Consider the following 13,342-nt stretch of genomic DNA (forward strand, 5'->3'; position numbering starts at 1 on the left):
GAGAGGGAGAGAGAGAGGCATGGAAAATATATGTATTTGGAGACTGCAGGCCTTTTGTTTGTAAATCTGCTTACTACAGCCAAGCATCAGCATGTTGTTTATTTTCCAAGATTTATAAAGGCACTGAAGCTGAACTTATTTATTTTATTTGAAGAGTGAGATTTCTATCATAAGCCTTCAGATATTTATTGGGTTTAAAAGGCACTTATCTGTGAGGACCACTAAAAACCCAACCAAAACATCAGATGTTGGGAAAAGATACTCTCTTATAGAATTAGCCTCAAAAGTATGCTTTGATATCCTGTACAAATGACTTCTCTTTGATAGGCTGCATCCTCTTTCATAACAGAATAAACAAGAAACATGTGTGGCTTATGTGTCTGAGAGATATCTCTTAGCACAGAGTTCATTAGTGGCAGGGCCTCAAAACAACATTATACATAATTCAATGATTGAGATCATTTATCTTTATGGATTTAGGAAAATTGTTATAAACACTTACTCCATGCTCACTATAACCAGCACAGATTGAGTTAATGGATATAGTGGTACTAGTTTGATTTGCAGTACAGAAAGCTTCTCTGAGTGCCTACTCCTGATCAACACTAGAGGGCGATCAGAAAGAGTATTCCTCCTTCTAAAGAAGATTAGTGTCTAAAACTCGGCCTGCCCTAGTCCTTACTGTAAATGACTCAAAACTCTCTCAGGCATTTTGTACACTCGGAAAAACTAAAAGATTCCTCAGTTTGCAAAGTCATTGTATAGTCAAGGATATTTATCATTTAAAAGGGTTCTAGATTGAATCCCTTGGATGCATATGCTCTCAAAGCCAAAGACATTTAGAGAGAAAGGCCAAGGTTTTCTATTGAATGTGATCTTAAACTAAGAACATACCAAAGATTCCTATCCAAACAAAATGCTCAGGAAAAACCAAAGAAATCCTGTGTACACACAGTAAGACATTTAAAGCATAGTTTTAACATACAAATTTATTTTTCATGGAGATTCCATGACTGCAAATACTGTAAATGAGGTACAATTTCCTTTTAATACAAAAATACAATTTTCCTGCATTATACTGTATTATACTGTATAGGATAATAATTTGTAAAGCCTACCCTCTTCGTACAGTAACATAGATCTAGTTTGAAACTGATAGAGAAACACTCTGTTGTAGGATTCTACATAGTACCTTCAAGGATTCCCCAAAATGGACAATTGAAAAACACTAAATGTTTCAGATTTTCCAACAGAAGGTTTCTCTATTCTGTCAGAGAAAGTTTCAAGTATCTTTAGCACTTCAATTAGCTTTAGCACTCTTTAGCACTTAAATGAAGGCTTAAAAATTACTTGTGTGTATTGTTGCTGCACTAACTCCTCTCTAACAGCGATTTAGCATGATAGTATTTATAGACTCTGTACTAAAGGACAGGCTCTAAATGAAAGTGTTACTCTTCTATAAATGTAAATGTAGGAGGCTAAGAACTTATCTATCTTTAACATTGTACATTCATAGAAGAAAGTTGCTAAAGGTGTCCTTGGATAGTCTTTGGACAGCACTGTGAAATTCTTTTTTTTCGCATATCCCAGTTTGTTAGTGTTACACCAAGACCAGCAGAGGGCACTGTGGCACGGCTCCGGACGGGTCACATGACTGTTTTGTTTTCGTTCGCTTTCTGCCCGAGTTCTAGTTTCTGTTTTGACGTTGTGCTTGATTTAACCCAGGTGTATTTGGTTTAGATTAATTATGTTGGGTATTTAAACCCCTCGGGTCTATGCGCACGTTGCGCGATATTATTTGTAGTTGGAATACCTGTGTGATAAGGATCAGTCTTAACGGTGTAGCATCTATGTTTAGCATGCTAAGCGGGCTTTGTTTTCATGTCCTGTTTTCTGCCTCGACTCTAGTCCCATGTTTTCTCGCTAACTCTGGATAGACCGCGTTCCCGTGTTTGTTTGTGTCATTGATTTATTAATAAAGACAGTGCTCCTGCACTTACTTTCTGTCTATCCCTCTGTTTCGTAACAGAATATCGCGCCCACAATGGAAGTAGCAGGAGAGCCCGGAGTCCGAAAATTTCTTTATTTTTGGAACTTCCCGACAAGGGAGGAGTACTACGCCTGGCAGCGCAAGCAGCAGGAGGCACACCAAGCTGCGCTATGGAGGCAGTAGGAGGATTTGCGGTTTAAGCAGCGGATGGAAGAAGTAGACCGGTTGCTCCGTGGCGTGGAGGAAGCGCTTCGCACCTGTCTCGTGGAGCGGAACAACAATCCACCTAGCTGCCCTGAGGGAGCTCCAGTCACGCTGCCTAGTCTGGAGCGGAAGGCTAGCCCAGAACTTTTTTGGGGGGGGGCAAGGGTGACAGCAGAGCGACAGCGTGAGGCCTACGGGGAGGCCTCAGCTGTGGAGCTCCTGCCTGAGGTCAACATGGTGACCTTAGAGCTACAGCTTGAGGCCTACGGGGAGGCCTCAGCTGTGGAACTCCTGCCTGAGGTCAACATGGCGACCTCAGAGCTACAGCTTGAGGCCTACGGGGAGGTCTCGACTGTGGAGCTCATGCACGTCGAGGAGGCCGTCCCACTGCCCTGCCCGGCCGAGGAGGCCGTCCAGCCCTCCAGTGCCGCCGGGGGCGGCGCCCAGCATTCCAGTGCCGCCGGGGTCGGCGCCCAGCATTCCAGTGCCGCCGGGGGTGGCGCCCAGCGTTCCAGAGCCGGCGCCCAGCATTCCAGAGCCGCCGGGGGCGGCGCCCAGTTTCCAGCTCTGCCGGGGGCGGTGCCCAGCATTCCAGAGCCACCGGGGGCGGTGCCCAGCATTCCAGAGCCGCCGGGGGCGGCGCCCAGCATTCCAGAGCCGCCGGGGGTGGTGCCCTGCGTTCCAGAGCCGGTGCCCTGCATTCCCGAGCCACCGGGGATGGCGCTCTGCGTTCCCGAGCCACCGGAGGCGGCGCCCTGCATTCCAGAGCCGCCGGGGGCGGCACCCTGCGTTCCACTTCCAGCGCCAGCAGGGGCGCCGCGTCGACTTTCAACCCCGGTGGGGGTGTTGCTCCGCCCCTCTGCTGTCCGACGGAGGCTGCCTCGCTTTCCGTGGCAGCAAGAGACAGCTCGCACAGGGGCCCGGGACCCCTGTTGGAGGGGGGTTCTTGGTGCTCTGGGAGGAACACCCTTTGGAGGGGGGGGTTCTGTTACACCACGGCCAGCAGAGGGCACTGTGGCATGGCTCCGGACTGGTCACATGACTGTTTTGTTTTCGTTTACTTTCTGCCAGAGTTCTAGTTTCTGTTTTGAGGTTGTGCTTGATTTAACCCAGGTGTATTTGTTTTAGATTAATTATGTTGGGTATTTAAACCCCTCGGGTCTATGCGCACGTTGCGCGATATCATTTGTAGTTGGAATACCTGTGTGATAAGGATCAGTCTTAATGGTGTAACATCTATGTTTAGCATGCTAAGCGGGCTTTGTTTTCATGTCCTGTTTTCTGCCTCGACTCTAGTCCCATGTTTTCTCGCTAACTCTGGATAGACTGCGTTCCCGTGTTTGTTTGTTTGTGTCATTGATTTATTAATAAAGACAGTGCTCCTGCACTTACTTCCTGTCTATCCCTCTGTTTCGTAACAGTTAGGAAGCTGGGGCCAGAGCGTAGGGTCAGCCATGATACAGCGCCCCTGGAGCAGATATGGTTAAGAGCCTTGCTCAAAAGCCCAAAAGTGGCAGCATGGTGGTGATGGGGCTTGAAACCCCAACCTTCTTTTCAGTAACCCAGAGCCTCTGCCCCAGAACACTGTTTGTTTCTAATATTCGTGAGTGCTGAATTATCACCTCCTGCATCAAGTCAATTCTTACTGTGTTTAATTAACACCTCAGTTTTGTGTTCATTTGTATAAAGACTAAAGGTGATAATTGAACAGTAGGCAATTTGCAGCATGTTGTCATGTGTTCTTTAGAAGTGTACAGACATGAGCTCATCTTTACCCTGTGTATCATTGTATCAATTGATTATGCAATTCTATATTGCAATTCTTCTACTCAAACCTTGGTGTCTGTGGATAAGGCAGCAGCACGAGGCCTTACCCCACATCCACACTAAAAAGCTACAAAGCGTCAGGCGGTCATTATTTTAACACGTAGGTGTGTGACACACAGCCACAATTTCATTAACAAAGCAACAGCAATGCAAACAACATTTTCTCAATTAGGTATAAAGCAGTAAACCGACAAATCCCAAGGAATGGCAGGAATGATTCCTTAGACCACGGGGATTAGTTCCCATTTATAGTTTAATGTGCAAAAAAACAGTATAAAGACTTATAACTATGTAATTTGATCTCATTCTGTTATATACAACATCTCATTAAATGTGTATAGAGACATTACAAATTAAAATAAAGTTGGGAAGGAAGTAGCAAAGATGGTTGTTACCTCTGCTCAGTGTACATAGCTAGTACTATTAGCTAGCTTTGCTAATCTGCCAATGAAGTTAGTACAAAACCTAGGACATAACAAACAAGTAAAAAAAACCCACACTGACTAGTGCATTATTTCACTTGCATATTTAAATTGTTTTAGAGTTATTAACTATACAATCACCAATCACTAAATTAGGAAAACCTGTACACCTACTTATTCATGCAATTATCTAATCAGCCAATCGTGTGGCAGCAATGCAATGCATAAAATCATGCAGATAAAGGCCAGCAGCGTCAGGTAATGTTCACATCAAATTGTTGGTGCCAGACGGGCTGGTTTGAGTATTTCTATAACTGCTGATCTCCTGGCATTTTCACACACAACAGTCTCTAGAGTTTACTCAGAATGGTGCAATAAAGAAAACACATTTGGTAAGTGGCAGTTCTGTGGACGAAAAAGTCTTGTTGATGAGAGAGGTCAATGGAGAATGGCCAGACTGGTTCGACCTGACAGAAAGGCTGAAGTAACTCAGATAATCACTCTATGCAATCGTGGTGAGCAGAAAAGCATCTCAGAAAATACAACACATGGAACCTTGAACTTTCTGATGTTCTACAACAGCAGAAGACCACATCTGGTTTCACATCTGGCAGCCAAGAACAGAAAGCTGAGGCTGCAGTGGGCACAGGCTCTCCAAAACTGGACAGTTAAAGACTGGAAAAACGTAGCCTGGTCTGATGAATCTTGATTTCTGTCGAGGCACACAGATGGTACAGTCAGAATTTGGTGCCAACAGCATGAACCTATGGACCTAACCTTCCTTGTGTCAACAGTCCAGGCTGGTGGAGGTGGTGTAATGGTGTGGGGAATGTGTTCTTGACACACCTTGGGCCCATTAATACCAATGAATCATCACTTGAATGCCACAGCCAATTTCAGTATTGTTGCTGACCATGTGCATCCCTTCATGGCTACAATTTACCATCTTCTAATAGCTACTTCCTGCACGATAATGCACCACGTCACAAAGCAAAAGTCTCAGACTGGATTCATGAATATGACAATGAGTTCAGTGTTCTTCAGTGGCCTTCCCTTTGGGACATGGTAGAATGGGAGATTCGCAAAGTGCACTTGAAGAATCTGCAGGAATTGCGTGATGCAATCAAGTCAACATGGACCAGAATCTCAAAGGAATGTTTCCAACATCTTGTGGAATCCATGACATGAAGAACTGAGGCAGGCCCTACACATTATTAGTATACTGTTCCTAAGAAAGTGCTCAGTGAGTGTATATAGCTATTACCATTTCTCAGAACTAAAAAAAAAATAAAAGCAGGACAGTGCACAAGCAACAAATGACACGAGTCAAATTGTTAGCTTCTCATAGAGATAGACCATCACACACAGTGACGCGGATGCATGTTCTATTAATTCACAGTCATAATTACAGTAGTTTTAGCTGAGTTTCACATTGTAAATCACAATATACACTGCAACAAGTGAAATCAGTACTCCAGATGTTTCTACATTACCATTCTACGCCATCATTCCTTCTTGGTCTCTTAGCTGAGGAAGGTTTTTCTTAGTTTTGTCTGCCATGTGGCCTCCTGGTGATATAACACAGCAAGAGCAGGATGAGTGCAGAGATTATAAGAGCAGTGCCTGCCATCAGAATGCCTGTACTATAGCCGGTTTTGTCTATGAAGTCTCCTGGAGACACAGAGGTGGTGAAAGGTGACATTTAAAAAATGCATTATTCAAGCAGTGTTCAAAATTCATGGTGTCTTTTAAACCAGCTAAAGAATAAAATCACAATAAAGAGATTAGCCTGCACACTGGATCCTATTTTAGCACACTTTTCCTTGCTGCACGGTAAGTGCAGTTTCACGCTGAATGCTAATTTGAGAGCATTAGTGCACACAGCTCGCATAAAGTCACTGGCTTTCTGATTCTTGTCTAATCTTAGCAAGCCATGCAAAAGATTATTTCAATGTGTGTATTTCATAATGTATTGCCAACATTTCTATATCCCGAATGTCTATATTCCTGAGAGTCAATGAGTGGATTAATGTGCAAACTAATTTACTGCATAACTGCACACATCATTTCAGAAAAGTGCACAAAAAAAAAGTTACACAAGTTTCGCAGTGTTCAGCAGCACAAAGCATTGCCACAAGTGATTGCAGCCACAGCATGCAGTACTATTTCTCACTACCACTTTGATTGATTTGGTGCCATTGTCATGCTTTAGTGATACACAGTACTGTCAGAATATTGTTTGTGAGGCTAGATATTGCATATTGAGGACCCGAGGAGCGTTACACTCTATAAAACATGCCATAAATTTGTGTTTTGAACAGCTATGACAAAGGATAAGAAAGACCATTTATCCTGCAACCAGTAATGCATGAAATTAACACAGCCATGTCAGAGAGGGAGAGAGAGAAATGTTATTTGACTGACTCTGTGTAAGGCACTTTTCTTTCTTTCTGAATTTTAAGTAATACTGAGCATAGTTTAAATCCTGATAATCTGAGCAGCATTTTTTTTACATGCTAATACAGCTGCTATTAGGGTCATGACTGCACTTCAATAGACTGCTGTAAGCTTAAAATAAATATTCTAAGCGTTAGTGTAATATGGCAAAGGGAAGAGAGCAGGAGGACAGAAACCAAGTGCTGCAAACAAACCAAACTTTGAAAAGTAATGATGTTAATAATTACTTGAGTAAGAATAATAAAGTATCCAATGAGTGGTAGCAAGTTACTGGTTACTTCAGATCTGATTAAAATGAAGGGAAAATCCTGAGTCTCAGACTACATGGAGAACTGTAAGTCACACCTCTCCTTGAAAGTCTGTCTGTTCTGTTTATGTGATATAAGACCTGAGTTCAAGATCAAGCAGCATATCCCAGTCCTGTGATGGGTACAATAACACACAACCTGTTATTTTCAACACAAAATCTCACACAGACACACCCCAAAACACAAACATTTTCCCAACAGTTGACTGTCTTTATTTTCACAACATGTTAACATGTTAACAATAACACTAACTCGTCAGCATCTGCATTTAAACAAGATGACAGAGAACAAAAGGACAGACTATGGAACAGAACAGAAGAGAAAGTGTGTGTGGAGTGAGAGAGTGAGTGTTTGTGTAGGTGTGTGTGTGTCCTGCCTCCTCTACTTTCCATTCTTCGGCCATTATCTTCCATGACTGAGCCTCTAAAAAAGTGAGCGGCATTCAGGCCACTGAGTGTATCACGAGACTTGCGACCTCCTTATACATGATATAAATTAATTATTAAAACTACATATATTCATTAACATTTAACAGTAACAGAGGAACGCCACAGAATGTAACAAAGTAAAAGTACATTTCTTTGATTAAATCTGTGATTAAAAATGAACTTGAGTAAGAGTAAAAGTATGGCCGGTTAAACCTACTCTTAAAAGTTTTGTGGGGTTTTTTTCAAAAAGTTACTCAAGTAAATGTAGCAAATTAAATGTAGTATGTTACTATCCACCTCTGCCTGTAGTCCACATACTGTAGAATCTTGCTCCTTAGCACTTCTGGTCTACTGCTGGATTTTGTTCGTGAGTCAGGAGCCTCCTGTGGTTCATGGTATATTTGAGAGAGGGTCTGTAGCTCGAGTCTGCTCATCAGAGACGACAGTGAGTGGCTTCAGAAGTGCACAACACACACACATACACATGTGCAGCTGCACAGCTCCCAACACTAGCATGGCACCCCTCCAGGAATAATTGTCTACCAGGAATTGGAAAGAAGGTGTGAAGAGGAAGGTGACGATTCATTCACCTGTGCTGGCGAGAGCTTTGGCAACAGGCCACCGCTTCTCAAAATAGCAGCCCAACATGGTTACAGTGGGGGTCCGGGTCAGAGCCAGAACTTATAGAAAACCGAGTAAAGCAGGTTCTATATCAGAGACAAAGACACTTTAAGTTTGGGGTCATAGCTGTATCATGATACAATGATACAATAGATACAATGCATTGCCATAATGAAATGCATACTCAGGAAGGAAGCTTCAAAGAAGCTGTAACAGACACAGAGATAAAGTGGAAAAATACTTAATATAGAAATATAGAAAGACATATACACATAAACACAAGTACAAGTGCATAAACACCAATACTTTTAATACATCAAAAGTGCATAGTAGGGGTGTAAACCTCGGCCTTTCACATGATACGACATGATTTCATTTCATAAGGCAACGATTTGATATTTGACGACCCCACTATATCTGCCAAGATATGATATGATTTGATTTAGTAGCCTCTGATCAATATGTGCCCAGCATTGGTCAGAACATGGGGTAGACCTACTGTTAATTTACAGATGATTGTGACACAGAGAAGGCACTACCGTATCAAAGCTATGGGCAAATGACATATTTTGATAATATTTGATTTATAATCAATTATAATAGATTTATGATTGTTGCATAGATTCATACCGGAATACAAGAATCGATGCATCAGTTCAACTGGTCAGATTGTTATATGCCTAGCACATAAATATGTTTGTTACCTGCCATAGAGGTACACAGAAACCATTTATGATGGTTGAAAGAAAGGCTAGTAAGCAAACTAAAACACATTAATTCCCCCCCACCCTCCCCCACACCCAGGCTGGGTAATGCTAAAGTGTATAGTGACAAAGTGAGTGGTTCGAAAATTCCTCTGCAATATTAATCCTGAAAGTTTAGTGCATGGAGATGCTATTATATCTCTAACATCAAAGAGAGAGTTGGAAGGATAACTGGGGACCTTAATAATTCTGTGTGCAGCATTTGTTGAAAATGTTCTGTATAGAGGGAATTTGCTGTCTGTAAATGTCTAGGCAATATTCACTACAATCTAAAGAGCTTTCCGGTGGTAGTCCTATTAGATGATGCCATTGAATGCTATGCATATTTGACGATTTTATCAGACAGTGGAGTGTAATCGTTGTTCAGGTCGTTTATTTAATTATTTATTGTTTATTATATTGTTGTACATAACGGACCATATTGAACCTGTTCAGGTCATTGGTGATGTAGGCACTCAGGAATTTTAGGTTTCCACATCAATTCCATTCACACCCTTTGCTCTTGAAAATTAATAGCAACCTTCCTTGTTGAATTATTAACCACACACCAGCCTACAAGATCCATTATCTCCTATCTACCCTATCACTGTGGTGTCAGCTGTACCATCATAGGTAAACAAGGAAGAGTAGGTGCATGTCACTAGAAAGAACACTTGTATATTGTAGTATTCCTTCAACCAACACCTTTTTGGTCTGGTGAGTGGTGTTAAGAATGAACCACGCCTATCTGACTATTTAATGAAAACAAAACATTACGAAGGCTTGCGGCTGGTGTGATTTCTGCCTAGCACTCTGACGGTCAAAGTGAAAAATTCAATAACGCATAAAGTAAATAGCAGGACTAAAGGGAGAAAGAGAGAGATAAGTCAGATAGTGAAACTTTTTATCAGTGGCAGTAGTTTTTTAACTGTCAGAAAGCCCACAGTGATGTAAAGCTAGAACAGATTTTGAGTGTATGCTCCAGCCACCATGCTCACACTGCCCAGCGGTCCTCCCAGCATCACCACAACTCTGTGGCCAACACATGCACTGAACACAGAGCCAACTGGAGCTGAATCAGTGGAACACAAGAAACACCTTTCATGAACCATCATCCTTGCTTCATTGGATAATCTCACCAGGATAGCATAGATTTGTGCTGCTGGTGTAATCATAAAGACTGTCCTGTGCTCATCCCAGCATGCTTATTCACAATATGATCATATTAAACATCCTTTCACTACACTTAATTCTGACTGATTTTATAGTATATTTGTGTATATTCACCCAAAAGAGGGTGGGTTCCCTTTTGAGTCTTTCTTCCTCATGTTGTCTGAGGGAGTTTTTCCTTGCCGCTGTTGCCTCTAGCTCGCCCATTCTGAAACTAAATCTACATCCATATTTCTGTAAAGCTGCTTTGTGAAAACATCTATTGTTGAAAGTGCTGTAAAAATGAAACTGAATTGAAATACTGTACTGCAAGAAGCTACAAAACACTGACAGAGCATAAAATCAAATGTTCGGAGTACAGCAGAAGGAATATGAGAAATCATTTATTATTTATAGACTTTTGCTTTGCTGCACTTTGATCAGCTGAACTTTGTTTGACGTTTACTTCTGAGGAACATGACTTCCACAAATGTCAAGAGATTACAAGTGATGCTTAGTGCAGAAATCACGCTGTAGTTCACAGATTGTCAAGATGGTGTGTGATAAAAGGTTTGTGTAAAAGCGTGTCTTGACATTTGTGGAGTTTGCGCTTATGAAATACTAATCAGTCTCTGCATGGCCACAAGTAATTTATGCAAAATTGGGTAAGAATTTTAATCAGCAGCTGCCCTCTGGTGGTAAACCACACAGGTGTTATGATGGAAATGTAAACCATGCAGGTTCTCTGGACATATCAGAGTGACAACATTAATCTAAGAAAACTTAACTTGAATGTTTTGAGCTCAAGAGAACAGACCAAATTCATTTAAATGTCAGTGATTCACACACATTCTCACCCACAATCCATCATCACACATTTCTCTCTAGTGTATTCCCTAATGTATTCTGATAATGGTTGAATGACTAAAACATTCCTCCGATGTGTACACTTGCTACAGAGATGGATGTAATCTATGATCTGCGTGCTGCTGTAGATGCTGTAGTTCCTGGTAAATAAATTTTACACAAATTAATTTGGTAGAAATGAACACAAATTGTTCTCTGAAATGCTTTTGTTAGGGTGACCATATGTCCTCTTTTTCCCCAGACATGTCTTCTTTTTCCCAGTCTTGTCCTCTTTTTCGGACCTTAAAAAAGCATCTAAATTTGAGAAAATGTCCGGGATTCGGCTTTAGTTTCATTGTGATGTGCTTATGGTCTAATACTGCATCATGTGATCTCATGTCTGCATTGTTTTAACCCCTCTCTGTAATTCCCGCCTTCTTGCACACCAACTGGTCGATTATGAAAGGCTTGCAGTAACTATTGGCCGAATTCCTACCTCTCAACCATTAGCCTACTCTCAGCGAACGTATGAAGGTGAAGCGCTGTTGTGCACTGTAAAACCGGATAAGTTCATTTACCTCAAAAAATTTGAGGAGACTAATTACCTCAAAATTTTTAAGTTGATAAATCAATTTCTTTAAGCCAAATACACTTAAATATACCAAAAATTAATTTTTAATTACAAAGTTTGAGTTAAACTTTAGGCTTTGTAAGGTCAATTTTAATTTCATGTTATCACATTGCCATTTAAATGTGTAAATGATGACAAACGGGGCACACTCGTGGCATCTAATATTTTATTTTATTCCATGGGTATTCAAAAGAATGTAGGAATTATATATATATATATATATATATATATATATATATATATATATATATATATATATATATATATATATATATATATATGTTTGTGTGATGCTAATAGTGTCTCTTTTTCAGTGTATTAAAATCTGCATTCATACTAACACTGTTTTGAATGCTTTTAAGACACAGGAACAAAAGGTGCCCTCATTTTGGAAAACCAGAATATGGTCACCCTAACTTTTGTGATGTAATGTTTCTCGCATCAGGGACAGTGATCTTTTATTTATTCATTCATTTATTTATTTATTTTCTTAAAACAAATTGAAAACAAACATTGAACATGTTTTAAGCTTAAAATAAGCTCTAAATAAAAGTATTTTAGATCATATTACTTTTCTTTTGACTTTATTTACATATGTAACCTTGAAGTAATCCAAAAGTAATCAGATTACATTACTTTCATAAATAACCTTAAATTAAATAATCATGTTAAGTAAACAAAGCCCAATAGTCAGAACTGTTATGATTTTCTTAGATTTGCTTTGGCATCTTGTTGCTTTGGCATACTAAATTTACCTAAGTGGTAACCATAACAGATCCTTCTCCAAAGCATCTTTTGTTTAGCATCTTCTTATCCAAAGCTTATTTTTTGTTTAATTTCCAAAACACTAGGGATTTTCCCCCCACCTATTATTTATCCTAGCATACAAGTACCAGCTGTTGGTAGCTGGTTAAAGAGTAATGTATCACTGGAGGTGCAGTTTTCCCTCCAACTGTGTAGCACTTGTGATATGAACTTTTCCATAAACAAAAGGATAAGGGAATGTATAGTAGTGCAGACACATTCACATTTCTAATTTCTCAGTTTTGTTGCCTCCAATATGTTATTTATGAATAGAATTGGATCTTCTATCCAGAATGGATAGAAAGGTTGGTCTCTCTTTTTTCTCAACTAGAATATTTGGCTCTAAGGATAGAGATCAAAACAACACTGAATCACTTTTTCATTATTTCATCAACTCTAATGGTGCTTCTAGCACCTGGTACTGCTAACAATACTCTATCCTAATTCTAAAAAAGGAAAAGATTGATTTTAGATTTTAGATTTAATTTTTTAATTCTCTGTGTTATAAATACTTCAGGATGTCACACTTATAAACCCCAGAACAGAAAATTCAGGAAATATAGTGAACACGGCAAGCTCTATAAACATTCAGAGGACTTTTTCTGAAAGTAAGACCCAATATTTGGATGATTAAAACGTATTCACTGAGCTGAAATTATCCATGTATTCATATAAAGAGCTGCAGAAACTTTTGGACAAAACTTTTCTGTCCCTAATGATGCATCTGGGATTTTGTCTTCAACCACACACTCTAACTTGACTGTCTCTGTGACAGAAAAAACATCCAAAAATACAATAATACAATAAGAATAATGCAAATAAAACTTCATTCTCAGACTATTCTTGAAACACTGTAATACTGACTAGTTCAACAATCCTGATCCTAAAAATCTAATCTTGTCAAATTAAATT

The 13,342-nt window shown here is 40.2% G+C and overlaps 1 protein-coding gene across 1 annotated transcript; it reads right to left on the reverse strand.

Annotated features, from left to right (window-relative positions):
• Positions 1 to 8,006: 8,006 nt before the first annotated feature.
• si:dkey-246g23.4 (uncharacterized protein LOC559426 homolog) lies at positions 8,007 to 10,342 on the reverse strand. Its single transcript, XM_053623881.1, is given in 2 exon segments — positions 8,007 to 8,316; positions 9,902 to 10,342. Coding segments are annotated over 2 exon segments (564 nt in total). The 5' UTR covers positions 10,176 to 10,342; the 3' UTR covers positions 8,007 to 8,026.
• Positions 10,343 to 13,342: the final 3,000 nt, after the last annotated feature.

This window comes from Ictalurus furcatus, chromosome 4, assembly GCF_023375685.1.
Source record: "Ictalurus furcatus strain D&B chromosome 4, Billie_1.0, whole genome shotgun sequence".
Classification (NCBI taxonomy): Eukaryota; Metazoa; Chordata; class Actinopteri; order Siluriformes; family Ictaluridae; genus Ictalurus; species Ictalurus furcatus.